This window comes from Marmota monax, unplaced genomic scaffold (genome assembly GCF_021218885.2).
Source record: "Marmota monax isolate L192 unplaced genomic scaffold, Marmota_monax_Labrador192_F-V1.1 WCK01_AAM20220418_F8-fsc00024, whole genome shotgun sequence".
Classification (NCBI taxonomy): Eukaryota; Metazoa; Chordata; class Mammalia; order Rodentia; family Sciuridae; genus Marmota; species Marmota monax.
The window spans coordinates 11,566,691-11,581,753 of NW_026695224.1; the positions used below are offsets into that span (position 1 = coordinate 11,566,691).

The window sequence follows — 15,063 nt, forward strand, 5'->3', positions numbered from 1 at the left end:
CTGTAACCCCAGCCACTTGGGAGGCCGAGGCAGGAGTGTCGCAAGTTCAAGGCCAGCCTCAGCAATTTAGCAAGACCCTAAGCAACTCAGTGAGACCCTGTCTCTAAATTTAAAAAATATGAATAAGAGCTGGGGATGTGTGCTGGTGGTTAAGCACCCATAAGTTCAATCCCCAGTACCAAAAAAAAAATGTGGTTGGGGATGTGACTCAGTGGTAAAGAGCCCCAAGGTTCAATCCCAAAAGAAAAAAGTGTCAAAGTCATAAAAGACAAGAACAGAGGGATTGTCCCTGGTGGAAGAGGCTTGACAACTAAGTCTAGTGTGACGATCTTGGATCAGGTCCTGACACTGCCCCCACCCCCCAAAAAAAGCACAGTTGTGTAACTTTGAAGGAAACTAGGTTAAGGTATCTGAAAAACTTCTGTGTTTTGTTGTTGTTGTTTGTTTGTTTTGCAATTTCTCCGTAAGCAGAATTTTTTCCAAAACAAAAAAAAAATACAAGGGAGGAAATATTCTATCTTAACTTAGAAACATTTTCTTTTCGATATATAAAATATGCTACTTATACTCCGTGGTATCTTAAGATTTGATAAAATCTGGTGTATAGAATAAAAATTCCCCTTCATAACCTTCCAAACCCCTATCCTACCCCAGACGGGAACTTTCAAGCTTACCTTGAATCATTTGAGGATTTTCTTCTTGAATTTTCCAGTATGTGTTAGATGTACCTGTCCAGTATGTGTATGTTTTACATAAGTGAGATTATTTAGACTTTTTATTGTACAATGTTCCTTTTTCTTTTACCTGTATATTTTAGAAAGTTTTCCCTATGTGTGTGAGTGGAATGTCCCTTTTTCCTTTTTATTGGGGACTGAATCCAGGGCTCACACGTTAGGCAGGCAAGCGCTGTACTACAGAGCTACATCCCCAACCCTTTTTTATTTTTGAGATAGGATCTTGCTAAATTGCTCAGGCTGCCTTCAAACTTGCAATCCTCCTGCCTCAGCCTCCGAGTGGCAGGCATAACAGGCGTGCACCACCATGCTTGGCTGGTGTTGTCTTTTATCTTGAAGCTGCTTGGTACCCGGTGGGGGCACAGATGCTCCATAATTTGTTTAACTATTCTCCTGATGTTCATTTAGGTTGCTTCCCCTTTTGAACGACTCCCCTGCACTGAGCCTCCTTGTGCACCATTTCCTGCTGTACCCACCTGTGTTTTTCTTTAGGATAAATATCTGGAGATGAATTGCACAGTTGACAAATACTTGTATTTGACAGATTATACCAAGTTGTCCCCCCAAATAAAGCTGAACCCACTGTAATCCAACCAACAGTGGCAGAGCGCCTGTGCCTGTACCCCGCTGCCTGCCAACTCTGGGTGCTATCAGTAGTTTGCAGTTTGAGGGAACAGTGAGCCTCCCTTCATCTATTCATTTCATTTTACTGAGCAAAGATTGAACAAAGTGTCTGCTTGCCCAGTGCCCAGAACAGATGAAGCCCTGGTCCTCGAGGACTCTCTGGTAGTTCCCTGCATGTCCCTGGCGGCTAGTGGATATGCCTTGTGCTTCCCCGATGGTTTTCAGGGTGTGGCTTTCTGACCTCCCTCCCCCAGACTTGTGTCCCCTCTTCTTGCCAGATTGACACTGGTTTTCTTTCTGCTGGCTGAGCCTGGCTCCGAGAGCTACTAAGCCTGTTCCTCTATTGGGGGGCTGTGACAAGCCTCCCTGGAGACACCAGAGAGTCAGGCAGGGACTGCGAATGAGGAGAGCAGCAGAGGAGGGTGCATAAGCTGGGGACGAGGCTTCACTGCTTCCTCCAAGATCTGTGGAAACCTCACCAGCCTGTTCCAAAGGTCTCCAAGCCTTGGTGGTGTGCATGCAAGTACTGCTTTATGCCTCTAAGTGACATTGGAACAGTGGAATACGAGTGACAAAAAATGTTGACCTTCTGTGGGCAGGTCAACCTCAGTCTGTCCTGTTTGTCCTCGTATTGGTGAATTGTTCGATTTGAAAATTATTGAGCCTCGGCCTCTGGGCTCTAATGAAGTTTGACAGATGAACAGGGTCAGGCCTCTGTCCTCAGGGGGGCCACAGTGAGGAGATGGAGCCACTCATCCATGCATCCCGAGGTTATTGAGGTCGTGCAGCCCAGACTGACCTACGGGCCGTAGACCCAGACATGGTTGGTTCAAGTCTGGGTTTTGTCACTTACCCCTAGTAAAACCTTGGTCTGGTTATTTCACCTGTTTGAACCTCCTTTCCCCAGCTACGAATCGAGGACAATCGTAGGCCCTGCCTCAGAGAGGCATTGAGAGGATTCAATGAATCGACACATACAAAGTGCTAAAATAGAGCCGGGAATATAGTAGGTGCTCAGTAAATATTAATGATTTTTTTTTAAAAGAGAGTGAGAGAGAGAGATAGAGGTAGAGAGAGAGAATTTTAATATTTATTTTTTAGTATTTGGCGGACACAACATCTTTGTTTGTATGTGGTGCTGAGGATCGAACCCGGGCCACACGCATGCCAGGCGAGCGCGCTACCGCTTGAGCCACATCCCCAGCCCCCATCATGGGATCTTATAACTGTCAGAGTGCCGCCTACGCAGGGCAGCTTGGTCTGGACCTTGACCATGACCTGCCCTGGTCCCCCTCACTCTATGGTTGAAAAACTATGAGCCGTTCCACAGCTGTGCCCTTCCCTCTTTGCCTTCTCCCTGACCCACAGGCCCCTGGGTTGGCTTCTCCTGAGTGTGCCGACTTTCCTGTGTGCAGGTCCTGCCTTTCGGCTCTAGAGTGTCTCAGTGGGACAGTACAGGCGTGGCTGGGGGAGGGAGCACCACCCCTGCATAGGGACCCTTCTCACCTGGGCCCCAGGTACTAAAGGTTGGTAAGAGCCTCCCTCCATTGAAACAGCCAAACCCCACGGGTATTTCCAGATGTCCCCTTACCATCTCCTCCACTGTCCAATGCTTCCCACTGACAATTGCTTAAATAAGAGACAAAATAACAAAGGGGGGAAAAAAACAAATAGTAAGCAACTGCTTTATTCTGGAGGATGAGTAACTACTACTGGTCAATTTAAGTATTTATTGAATAGTTTCACGAACAATCATAGTAATTATATATATTGGGAGGAGTCCTGGGGATTGAACTGAGGGGCACTCAACACTGAGCCACATCCCCAGCCCTATCTTGTATTTTATTTAGAGACAGGGTCTCACTGAGTTCCTCAGCACCTCACTTTTTCTGAGGCTGGCTTTGAACTCGAGATCCTCCTGCCTCAGCCTCCTGAGCCACTGAGATTACAGGTGTGCACCCCAGTTACTAATATTTTTAACCCAAGCAAATCCAAGGGTTCAAGTCTTAGGTCTCATCCTAGAATCAGGTTGGCCCATGTCTATCATCCCAGCTACTCAGGAGGATGCGACTGAGGCAGGAGGATCACAAGTTTGAGGCCAGCCTCAGCAACTTAGCAAAACTCTGTCTCCTAAATAAATAAATAAATGGAAAGAAAAATCACATTTGAAGAAGCACAAACAAGCAAACAAAAACAATGAACTTGGAATGCAGGCCGTCCTAATGGACTCACCCTCTTTGCTTTCAAAACTCCTTGGCCCCAGAGTTTCTCACAGTCTCTCTTACTCAGCCAAAGAGGCCGTTTGCCCTCCCTTAACCTTCTCGCCTCCTGTTCTACTTCAGCTCAGTCCCTGAGCCAGCAGGTACGAATCTTTCCTCTAACAAAGATGGGGACTGGGGGGCGGGGAAGCTGCCTTAAATTAGCAGGGAAAGGTAAGGAAGCCCTGCTCAGCGATGTTAAATCATTTATGTCCCTTCAAATATGTATAAAAATCTTCCGGTTAAAAGGCACTTTTATATCTAGTCTCTTTGCTCCCCGGAGCTCTCCGCGGTGGGCGGAGGAAGGCTCCCCTTTGTCTAGGAGCCAGGCGGTGAGCATCTGTCCGCTAAGACTTCGGTGACTCTGGGCCCAGCCACTGATGCCTGGAGGGACTGGGGTTCATCCCAGGGCATTTGGTTTTAAGGCTCCATGTTCCCTTTAGGGAATAAGAGATCAAGGTGGGGGTGGGGGACAGAGCCAAAAGAGCCATCCCTGTGGTCGTGAGGACCCCTGGGGCCACCCTCCATCCTGTTCTGTGCTGCTCACTCCCCTCTAACCCTCATGGGGCTCCGCGGTGGAAGGTCGATGGCAGTTTTATGACATCCTCATCCAGCTGCCTTAAAAAAAAAAATCATAACTTTCTTGAAAAGAAACTTCTCTGCCCCCCACCGTGGGAATGTCCACTCTGGCCTCGGTCCAGGAGCCCCACAACGTCCAGCCCACCCCAGGCTGCCTGTTTTCCATCCACAGAGCCACTCCCAGTTCTCCGGATGACAGGGTCTCTCTCCACCCCTTCCCCACCGCTCCCTAGCACAGGCCATCTGTCCCTGCGCTGCCCACTCACAGCCCTTTTAATAGCACCACCTTGGGGAGGATGGTCCCCAGGGAGGTTTCATAACAGGCTGGGGGGAGGGTGGGGACACCCCAGGGCTGCCCAGGCCTGGAATGGAGTCGGCTGTTCAGGGAGGCAGGTGGCTAAAAAAGTCCTAGTGGGGGACGAGTTTCCCAGGGTGGGGGCCCTTCTTGCAGCTCCCCACCCAGATGGATGGAGGAGTGTGCGCACATTGCAAAGGAGGCAGGAGAAGGGGCAGGAGAGGGGAGAGGACGCCTTTCTAAAAATACAGCCCATCTGCACCGTGTTAGCTAGTTTCCTCGGAAACCACTGGGAACAGAGCTGGGGCATGGCAGGGCGCAGTCTGCAGTGATCTGGGGCCTGGGTGGGTGGCAGCCAGCCCTCCTGGCCCCCGTGCGCACACCTGGGAGGCCCTGCAGCTCTCCTTTGGGCCTCTGTGAGGCTGAGTGCCCAGCAGCTCCCAGACCAGCCCGGACTCCAGCAGGGAGTCCCCATGAGCTCATGAGGCACCATCTTGGCACCTCTGGAGGGCTGAGCTTCCTGCTTCTGATGGAGGCCCAGGGAAGCCCGAGCTGCCACCTGGCCTTGCCAAAGCAGCGCTGATACAGAAGTGGGTTCCCTCTTGTGCCCTTGGGCTGTGTGCACTTGCTGGGTTTTCCATGGGGAGAAACCAAGAGTGCAGAGGTGGGCAGGGACTCGGGATGCCCAACCAGCTGGTGGCGTGGTCCCTCTCAGGGCAGAAGGGAAAGTCTGAGGGCTTCACCCTTAGGAAAGGCTTGAATTAGATTTTGGAAAAAAAGGGAGCCAGGAATGAATGGATCAATCAAGGAAGCCATCCTTCCAAAGCAGGCAGCCATGCCGTAACAAAATGAGCACCAAGCTCCGGATGCAACTGAGTGGTAGAACTAAGAAAAAAAAATTTTTTTTTAGAAAGAGCTTTGAGCACCAGCCTAGGAGTCCATGAGCCCAGTCCTGGCCCTACCTATGCAAGTAATTGCTCCTCATTAGCCTCAGTCTCCCCATCTTGCTTCAGCAAGCACTTTATGACCTGGGAAATGCTTTGCAAGAGGCCCACGCCTGTAATCCCAGTTAACTGGGAGGCTGAGGAAGGAGGATCATGAGTTCGAAGCCAGCCTCAGCAGCTAAGCAAGGCACTAAGCAACTCAGTGAGACCCTGTCTCTAAATAAAATACAAAATAGGGCTGGGGATGTGGCTCAGTGGTCAAGTGACCCTGGGTTCAATTCCCAGTACCAAAAAAATAATAATAATAATAAAAGGGAATTGTTACTGACCTTCAACCAAATAGTTTAAAAGAAAAAAATTTTTTTTTTCCCTGATTTTAGACAATTGGTCCAGGTTTGTCCTTCTCTCAGGTAGTGCCTGGGGACTTTTTGATATATAGACTTCTGTACTTCTTGTGGGGGAACCATACATATTTCTCACACTTGGGATAATACTGCATATTACTTTTGTAGCTTCTCTTCCTGTTTGTGACACAAGCATTTCCCCATATTATTAAATAATATTTTATAACTTATTGACCCATACTGTATGTATATAGAGACCCATTGATGGACATCAATCCTCTTCCAGTTTTTCTCTATTATTCTCCCTGGTGGGCATTCCTGGAGCTAAGCCATCAGTTTCCCTCCCTGGTTTCCCATAAGGGAATTTCTCCTAGGGAAGGGGATTGCTGAATAGGAACCTTTTTAAATGATTTTAATCCAATTTACAAAACTGCCCTCCAAGATGGGCACAATGGCATATGCCTATAGTCCCAGCTACTCTGAATGCTGAAATGGGAGGATTAAGTTCCAGGCCAGCCTGGGCGATTTAGCAAGACCCTGTCTCAAAATGAAAAATAAGAAGGACAGGGGGTGTAATTCAGTGGTAAAGCACCCCTGGGTTCAGTCCCCAGTGACACATACATCCACAACAAAACAAACTTTAAAAACTGCCTTCCAGAAAGATGTATCCATGTTTACACCCATCAACAATATGAGAAAGTGCCAGTTTGGGTGCGTCTTGGCTAGTTAGCACCGCAAACTTTGCCAGTTCTATTAGCCAAAAAGAAAAAGAGGATCTTATTTTACAGTTTGTCTCCTAATGAGCTTGAATGCTTTTCTGTGTATTGATTGGCCCATTTTAATTCTTTTATGAATTTCCAGATTCTTAACTAGTTTTTCACCTCTGCCATCCTGAAGTCCCGAGTAAGGGATGGTTGTGCCAGGATGATTATGTGGGTCCTTTGTCCCCCACCCCAACCTCCTTCTCCGGCTCCTGGCTCCTCCAAACACACATTCAGGGGCATGCTGTGTACACAGCTCTGCAAATGTGACCCTTTTTGCCCTGAGGTTCAGAGGCTCTGGGGTTTCCCAGAAATACCCAGCACAAGGGGCCGGGGACCTCCCAGCTATGGACTGAGACTCTCAATGCAGGTGGCCTGTCCTGACAGCACATCCCCCGCTTCAGTATCACAGGGCCTGCCACCCTGGCCGTGTCCCCTCGTGCCTCCTAGGCTTGAGCTCCCAGTCCTGGGGAGGCTCAGCTCTGTCCCTCTCCAGGTGTGTGTCCTCCAGAACCTCATGTCCTCTTCTGGCCCTCCGGGGCCTGCTCACACACCCCTGTGATTCCCCATAATGCAGGATTTTGCTTTGAAATGTCTTAGGGATCATCAAGTGTTGCCTTTCTATTTTTTCAAAACACATTTCAACTTTTAAGGGCAAATAACATAAGGACACCCTCGGAGTGTCAATCCGATCCCCTCAAACCCGCCTGTGCCCCTGCCCCCGCCCCGGCTCTGGCTTGCGATGTCCTTCTTCGCCGGGAAGAGTCAGAGCCCGCCCCAACCTCGCCCCCCTTCCCTCCTAGGGCTGCTGCTCCACGACGTGACCATGGCGGGACTGCAGGAGCTGCGATTCCCCGAGGAGAAGCCGCTGCTGCGGGGCCAGGACGCCACCGAGCTGGTGAGTTGCCCCCTGGCGATCCTGGGGGCAAGCGCGCCACCTCGTGGCGAAAGGGGAACAGGTGCCTTCCCTGCCGTCTTAATGATGGTTCTCAGGGGGCTCCGGTGGGGCAAGCCACCCTGAGCAGCCTTGTCCCTGCCTTGATAGTTCCCGGGCCAGCTGAACAACCAAGACCCAGACAACCTCGCTGTGGCTTCGGGTCTCTTTGAGGGTGGGGCTTTGCAGGATCAATGTCCCCATGTGAATGATGTAAAGACCTAGGCATAGACGGGTGAACGCACTTAGCCAGGGTCACACAGTTAAGAGTAGACCATGACAAACCTGGGTTCTGGGCACCCCACAGTCCCCCAGAGGCTGCCCTGCTGTCAGGGCCTGCTCATATCTTCCTATCTTTTTGTCACAAGCTTCTGAGGTCCAAGGTTCACCAATAGTGCCACCAAGATCCAGGGGACTGAGAAAACTCGATTTTGTCCCAAACATCCCTCAGTTGGGAAGCCAGATGCTGGATTTCAGAGTCTTCTTCTATCCCACACCTTCTTCTAATGACTCCCGTCTACCTTCCCTTCTGTCCCCTCCCAGCGTGATCCTCTCATTGATTGGCACAAACCACTTTGCCAGGAGAAGCTGGGGTCCCCTGCTCATTAGTACTACAGCATCAGTGGCGGGGCTCCCTGCTGATTCTACCTTCCTAGCCCCCTCATCCTGCAGTGAGGAAGCCAAGAGTCCAGTCCAGGAAGCCAAGAGTCCACAGTGCCCTTCCCTGTGCCTTGCCCTGGCTCCCCCAGGCTCTCACCACAGGGAGGTGAGCCCAAGAGCCACTGAGCAGCCAGCATTGGGACCAAGCAGCCAGCCAGGGATCCAGGGGATCCAACCATGTGAGGCTGGCAGTCCTGCCCCAGAAGGGTACAGTCTTATCTTAAAAGCAAAATCTTGAGTGGGGGCTGGGGCTGTAGCTCAGTGGTAGAGCATTTGCCTAGCATGTGTGAGGCACAGGGTTCGATCCTCAGCACCACATAAAATAAAGAAATAAAATAAAATCATTCTGTTTATCTACAACTACCAAAAAAAAAAAAGTGTCCACAAAGGCAAAATCTTGAGTAAACTTCTGAGGCCTAGATTATTTGAAGGCAGCTATTAGGGGTTGGCAGGTGAGCTGCACACTTAGTAGGTCCTTTGTTCCTAGTTTACTCACTCCTGACCCAAACTCCCATCTTGTTTTTTTTTTTTTTAACTTTAATACTTGGGATTAAACCCAAGATGCTTTACCACTGAGCTACATCCCCAGGCCTAGCTCCGTGGTCCTCACTAATTTGCTGAGCCTGGCCTGGAACTTGCGATCCTCGCTTCAGCCTCCTGAGTCTCTGGGATTACAGGTGTGCATGAATATGCTTGCAAGAGCTTCCTCCCTGGTCTCCTTCTGTCTTTCCTACGTAAGACCCTTTTACAGTACACCACCTCACTTCACCCAGAGCTTGTCAGTGACTGCCATCTCACTCAGTTACATCCACAGTCCTTCCTGTGTGGCCTGCACCTGCTCCCACCCCATCTCCCGCCCTTCCCTCCTGGTTCACTCCTTCTGGCTTCCTTGAACATTGCCATCTTATTCCAGGCTGCTCCCTCTGCCTTGGAGGCTCTAATCTGGGACTATGCAGGGCTGGATTCTCATTTTAGTCAGGCCTCTGCTCAAGGATCCCCTCCTCAGAGAGGCCTTCTCTGGCCACGGGGTCTAATACTGACACCTTGCCACGTTCTGCCCCTGGCCCTAGTACCAACCACTATCAGCCCCCACCCACTAGCTGCTGAGCAATCATCTGGTCTGTTTTATGTCCACGTCTGCCCGGTACCTAGTACAGCACCTTTCACACAGTCAGCCCTCAGTAAAGCGATGGGCTAGATGGGAGCCACAGATTGTGATAAGCTCAAAAGAAAGAAACTTCTTAGAACTTTTGGAGAAGTTCTTCTTCCCCAAAACAGTTTGTCTTTTTTTTTTTTTGGTAGGGGTACTGGGGATTGAACTCAGGGGCACTCAACCACTGAGCCACATCCCCAGCCCTATTTTGAATTTTATTTAGAGACAGGGTCTCACTGAGTTGCTTAGCATCTCGCTTTTGCTGAAGCTGGTTTTGAACTCGAGATCCTCCAGCCTCAGCCTCCCGAGCCACTGGGATGACAGACAGGCATGTGCCATTGCGCCTGGCTCCAGTTTGACTTTTGAGGCACATGAGCAAAGACCTCTTGTGAGATTTTGGAAGGGTTCATGGTGAGCCCTGGGACCTCTGTGCCCATTACAATTGCTGAAGAGGGTGGCTTACAGAGGCTCTGCCTGCTGGGACCAGACATGTGACTGTGGCCCTGACCAGCCCCCTTGGCACAGTGCGGAGAACTGAGGGCATTTTGGTCTGACGCCTCTGGGCCTGTGGCTTCCACTGCTCTCCTGGCAGGTGCCCAGAGAGATGCTGCCCTTCCTCTACCTGCTTGCTGCCCTCCTCTCCTGGCTCAGTAAGCCCTCTTGCCCCCCCTGCCCCCCTGCCATCCTTCTGCTGCAGCTGATCTCTTCTTCATCCTGGGGGCCACCAGGACCAGACCAGAGTTAGCCACTGTGACACCCCTTCCCCTCAACCCCTCCGTGTAAGAGTCAAGTGTTTCCGTCTGTCCTGGAGTCTTCGCTACTTTCTTGAGTCAGCATAACCCTGTGCTGGGGACCTGGACTCAAAGGCACATTTAAAGCCCAGTCCAAGGCCCAATGAAGTCTCCTCTGTGCCCACAGCGAGGTCTTCAGGTATCAGGTATCAGCCCACTGGTGGCCCTGTGCCTTTGAGAGCTGTTCAGTTTCTCTCTCAGGCTGTGACATTCACACACAGATTCTGCCTCTCCTGCCACTGCATGTGAACGTACCCGCCTTTGTCACTTTCTAAATCTCCTGCAATTTGCCAGGTGCAAAATCTTGGGAGTCCAGTGAGCAGTGAATGCAGTCAGCCCTCGGTATCTGCAGGTTCCACACCTGTAGTTTCAACCAACCACAGAGAGAAGGTATTAGATAAAAAGAATCCCGTCTGTACTGAATGGGTGCAGACTCTCTCCCTAAACAATACAGTACAACCATTATTTACATAACAGTTACCTTAGATCAGGTATTATAAGTAATCTAGAACTAATTTAAAGGGTGCTGGAGGATGTGCCTGGATTCTATGCAAATACTACACCACTTCATAGAGAGAACTTGAACATCTGCTGATCTTGGTGTCCCAGGGGGGTCCTGGAACCGATGTCCTGCAGGTAGGAGGGACTGTTGTGCTTCTAACATTGTCCTGCGTCCCTCCTGCCTCTCTGGATTGGCTTGCTTTGGAGACTCCAGGGCCCGGTGGGTCCAGGGATCAATGGGAGGCTGGGTGCTCCTTCTCCTGGGCCTGGGGGCCACCCCTGTCCCCCACATGCCACTCTCGGACCTTCCACTGCGCTCTTTTCCTTGGGGTTCGGGCTCACCTCCCATGGCTCGAGGGAAATTCAGACTGGCTCACATTATCCCTGCAAGTTCCCTGCTTTTGGGGGCCATCCCCCCACGCGCCCCGTCTCCTGGGGCCCGTGCCCTGAGAGCTCACGCCATTATCTGCCTCATCCTTCTTGTCAGGTTCTGTTTTTAACAAAACTGCTGCCTCCCCCTCTCCCTGAGCTAATTGCCCGGGAAGGTCTCTAATATAAAACCTCCCACGTCTGCTTCCCCAGCCTGCCTCCCCCAGGCTTAGAGTGAGAAGGTTCATCAATAACCAGCCCCAACCCCTTCCCCCGCCCGTGTTCCCTTCTCCCAGTCCTGTCCCCTTCCTTCGGAGCCCCAGCAGTGCTGCCCTGAGGTGTCTGGACCTCCTCACAGCAGGCCCAGAGCTCAGCCTTACCTGTGCAGGTGCTTGTCTCCTGGTGGCTTTCCTTCCCCGGGCTCCGAAGTGGCCCCGAGAGCTGGCCCAGTTTCCTGGCCATACAGATGAGGACAAGGGACCCAGAAAGGACGAGTTACACCCTAGAACCAGGCCCAGTGGCACAGCACCCAAGGGCTGCCTGGTGACACCCTCCTCCCTGGTTTAGCTCTCCACTCGGCTCTCCGTCCACGCAGCCTGGGGACCTGCAGGTGCATTTGAGCCAAGCCACCCTCATGCGTGAAGTCAGATTGTTCATCCAGGTCCGGGTGTTTGGGAGCCATTTCCACCAGGCTTTGCGCTGAGAGCACAGTCAGACATGGCCCTGTCCTTGTGGCACCTGGAGTCCAGTGGCAGGACCTGCACTGAGCAAAGATGCATATGGCTCAGTGTCACATTTGCTCAAGTGACTTGAGAGTGCACAGCAGGGGCCCTGAGAGCGCCTAATAGGTTAGAAAAGTCCCTCCACTCTGTGCCCTGTAGGCTCAGTGGGCCCATCCTGTGTGACAATCATAGTGCCTCTTCCTGCCTCTGCCCCTGTGTCCTGATGGTCGGACCCTGAGGAACGTCTTTGGGGGCAGGAGGGCCCAGCAGCCAGGATTGGAGTCCAAAACTCTCCTACTTTCTAGCCCCGGGCCCAGTCTCATCCTTGTCACCTATATAACAGAAATCTTTGCATTTTGAATTGGCAAACTCATAGGCTTCTCCACTAAGTACTGGACAGCCTAGTACCTGGCACCTGGGGAGCTGGTGGCCACTTTCGTTGTCACTGACATGGACGGGATCAGAAAGCCAGCCAGCTCCAGGCAGAGCCGCCAGAAGCCTCTCATGCCACCCAGAACCTAACTTGATCCCTTCTGTTTGCCTTCCCACAGGAGAACCCTGACACCTTCCTCTCAGCTGTGGACACAGACTGGAAGGTAGGTTAAGGCTCGGCCTCCCTAGATATGGACCCACAACTGGCCAGCCTCTCTTCCCACCTGTCCAGGCCCCAAAGTGTCTTAGTCCTTCATTCCTTGTGCCCCAATCCTGGAGTGGCCAGGGCTGGGCACCCCACGGTCACTGCTCACAGAAGCTCTGCCTGACCCCTGCCCAGTGGAGAGATGCCCAAGATGGAGGCAGTGGGACCCTCTGAACAGGACAGTTGGGAAGCCAGGGGAGGCCTGGGGAAGAGAGGACGGAGAAGGGAGGGAAGGATGTTGTCGTGTGAATCAGCATTTTCCTCCAATGAGAGCCAGGTTGACTCTGAAATAGCTCCTGTTTCCATGGCAGCAGTTGCCTAGACAACCATGTCCTCTTTAGTTTGATGCCAGATTCTCCATGAAAACTGAACCTCTGTTTTTATTCCCCTGCATGATGAGTGTGTTCACTTGGCCAGTCATTTCTCCCCTCTGGGTCCCCTAGTGACCATTTATCTCCAGGTCTCAGAAAAATGTCTAACAGCCGTCACCAGTGGAGCCTTCCTGGGTGATCAGATCCCACCGTCCATCCAAATGTGCTGAACCAACACAGACCCTGCCTCCTGATAGATGGCAATAGCCCCCAGGCCACTGTCCTTGTCTCTGCCTGACCTCGATTTGGGTCAGTCTCCAAGCCCCATGACAGCACTGGCCTCGTGGTCTGGATGTCGGCATGACGTGCGGGAGGTGGGGCTGCCTCTGGCTCCTCCCCGAGCAAGCAGCTCCCTGCAAGGATGAGGATCTGGGCCTATGCATTGGTCCCTTGGTCACGCGCCTCTTCAAGGACACCAGGGGAGGCTTTGGGGCACACTGTGCATATGCTCAGATCCCCCCAGAACACCATCTCCAAACATAAAGGGCTCAGAGATGCAAGGAAAGGATGGGACTCAGCAGTGGGGGGCTAATTGTCCCTGGAGGAGGGATGGGAGGGATGTGGCCGGGACACAGCCCAGCTTGATAGGAAGGGACGGCTGGAAATCAGAGCAGACGGGACAGGGCATTCTCTTTGTCCTCAGTGATCCTAGTGAGGGAATAGGTGGGCACATGGGCCCTGAGGAGGGAGCTGGTGAGATAAAACCCCAGAGCAGCCAGCCCCGGCCCCCCAGGCTAGTCCTAAAGTGGGGGGGGGCAGCCCTGCCACACACACCCCTGCTGCAGGAGCGATGGGGGAGGCCTGAGCCTGGAGGAGGCCCCTGCTTCGTGGGAAGCTCCCTTTCAGCTGAACCTCTGAGCACAGGCAAGCCCTGCCCAGGACACCACTCCTGGCAGTGGCACCCAGGTTCTCAAGACTCCTTGCTTGGTAAAGGGCACATGTTAAAAGGCACCTTCCTGTCTCCCGCAGTCACACAGCTTGGAGACAGTTTTTTAGTTTTTAAGGAAAGTGGTCACAAAGATGGCCACCATCTGGATCAGGATCTGACATGGATTTTATCCCAAGTCACAGTGGCAGGCTGTATGACAACCTGGGCTTCAGTGGGCTCAGCCAGGGGAGATGGACCAAGACAGAGACCAACAAGCACCACACAGGCCTGAGCCGAGGTCCTGGCCCTGCCACTTATCAGGCATGAGGCCTCCAGCACAAGTCACTCACTCATTTGTAGAGTGACACAGGCAGCTGAGTGTCTGTAAGGTGACGGGGCCCACAGATCCAGTACTCAGATGCTTGAATGACTGACAAGTGGCCACTAGTGCATGGAGTCAGAGCCAGATGCCTGGGTATGTCCCTAGTTCTGTGTTCACCTAACTGTGTGGTGTTGGGCAGGTTACCAAACCTTTCTGTGCCTCATCTGCAAAGTGGATGTTAAAATGATAAAGTGAGATAATGTGCAAAGTCTGTGAACAGAGCCTGGCACGTGGGAGACATTCTAATGTGTTTGCTACTCGGTGATATAACCTCGGGCCCAGTGTGCCAAGCACTAGTAAGCTCCATGTTTTATTAGCTGGGTAGCAAAATTACCTGACCTCTCTGTGCCTTGGTCTCCTCCTTTCCTGTAGGTTTGTGAGGGTTGTATGTGTTACATATGCCTTCGGGTTTCTCCCATTTACAGATGGGAAGCCCCAAAGAGGTTGACTGATGTGCCCAAGGTCACATCGCAAAGAAGTGGCAGAGCTATGGCTGGCACCAGGATTTTCGCTAGCAAAAGCTGAATTTGTCTTGTTCAGACACAACTGCACGCCTCCAGAGAAGGGGTCAGCAGTTGGGGTGTTTTTGTAGTTTTGGTTTTGTTTTGGATTGAACCCAGGGGTTGCTTTACCACTGAACTACATCCTCAGCCCTTTTTACTTTTTATTTTGAGAGCGGATCTTGCAGAGTTGCTGAAGCTGGCATCCAACTTATGATCCTCCTGTCTCAGCCTCCCAAGTCGCTGGGATCATAGGCCTGTGCCACCACATCCGGGTAGGGGCCAGCAGTTTGTAGAGGCTGGCAGATTGTCCCATCTCCCTGCCAGGGGAGGCAGAGTGGAGTCGGGCCTAGAGTGAAGTAGGCAGTTTTGTGCTCGTTCTCATAGCGACTCAGCGAGGAAGGCACAATTCCTCCCTTACAGCTGCAAAGCCTAAGGCACAGAGAAAATAGAAACATCACCAAGGACCCACCTAGGGACCGGGCAGGACTTGTGCCCAGGTCTGTGGTTTTGCAGCCAGTGAACTGAGCAGAATTGGGGGTAGATGCAGGGGCAGTGCTAAGCCAGCTTCTCACCTGCAGGAAGGGTGGGGAGGGGACTGGGTGGGCACATGGGGAGCAGAACTCCAGCACCTTG

At 51.9% G+C, this 15,063-nt stretch overlaps 1 protein-coding gene across 4 annotated transcripts in view; it reads left to right on the plus strand.

Moving 5' to 3' along the window:
• Ndrg4 (NDRG family member 4) overlaps positions 1-15,063 on the plus strand; it is a 41,386-nt gene that overhangs the window by 12,212 nt on the left and 14,111 nt on the right. For all 4 annotated transcript variants that reach the window (XM_058575928.1, XM_058575931.1, XM_058575927.1 and 1 more), the window contains exons 2-3: positions 7,343-7,437; positions 12,221-12,265. In XM_058575928.1, coding sequence (XP_058431911.1) covers positions 7,366-7,437; positions 12,221-12,265 — 117 coding nt within the window. In that variant the 5' untranslated portion in view covers positions 7,343-7,365. The remainder of the gene's footprint in view (positions 1-7,342; positions 7,438-12,220; positions 12,266-15,063) is intronic.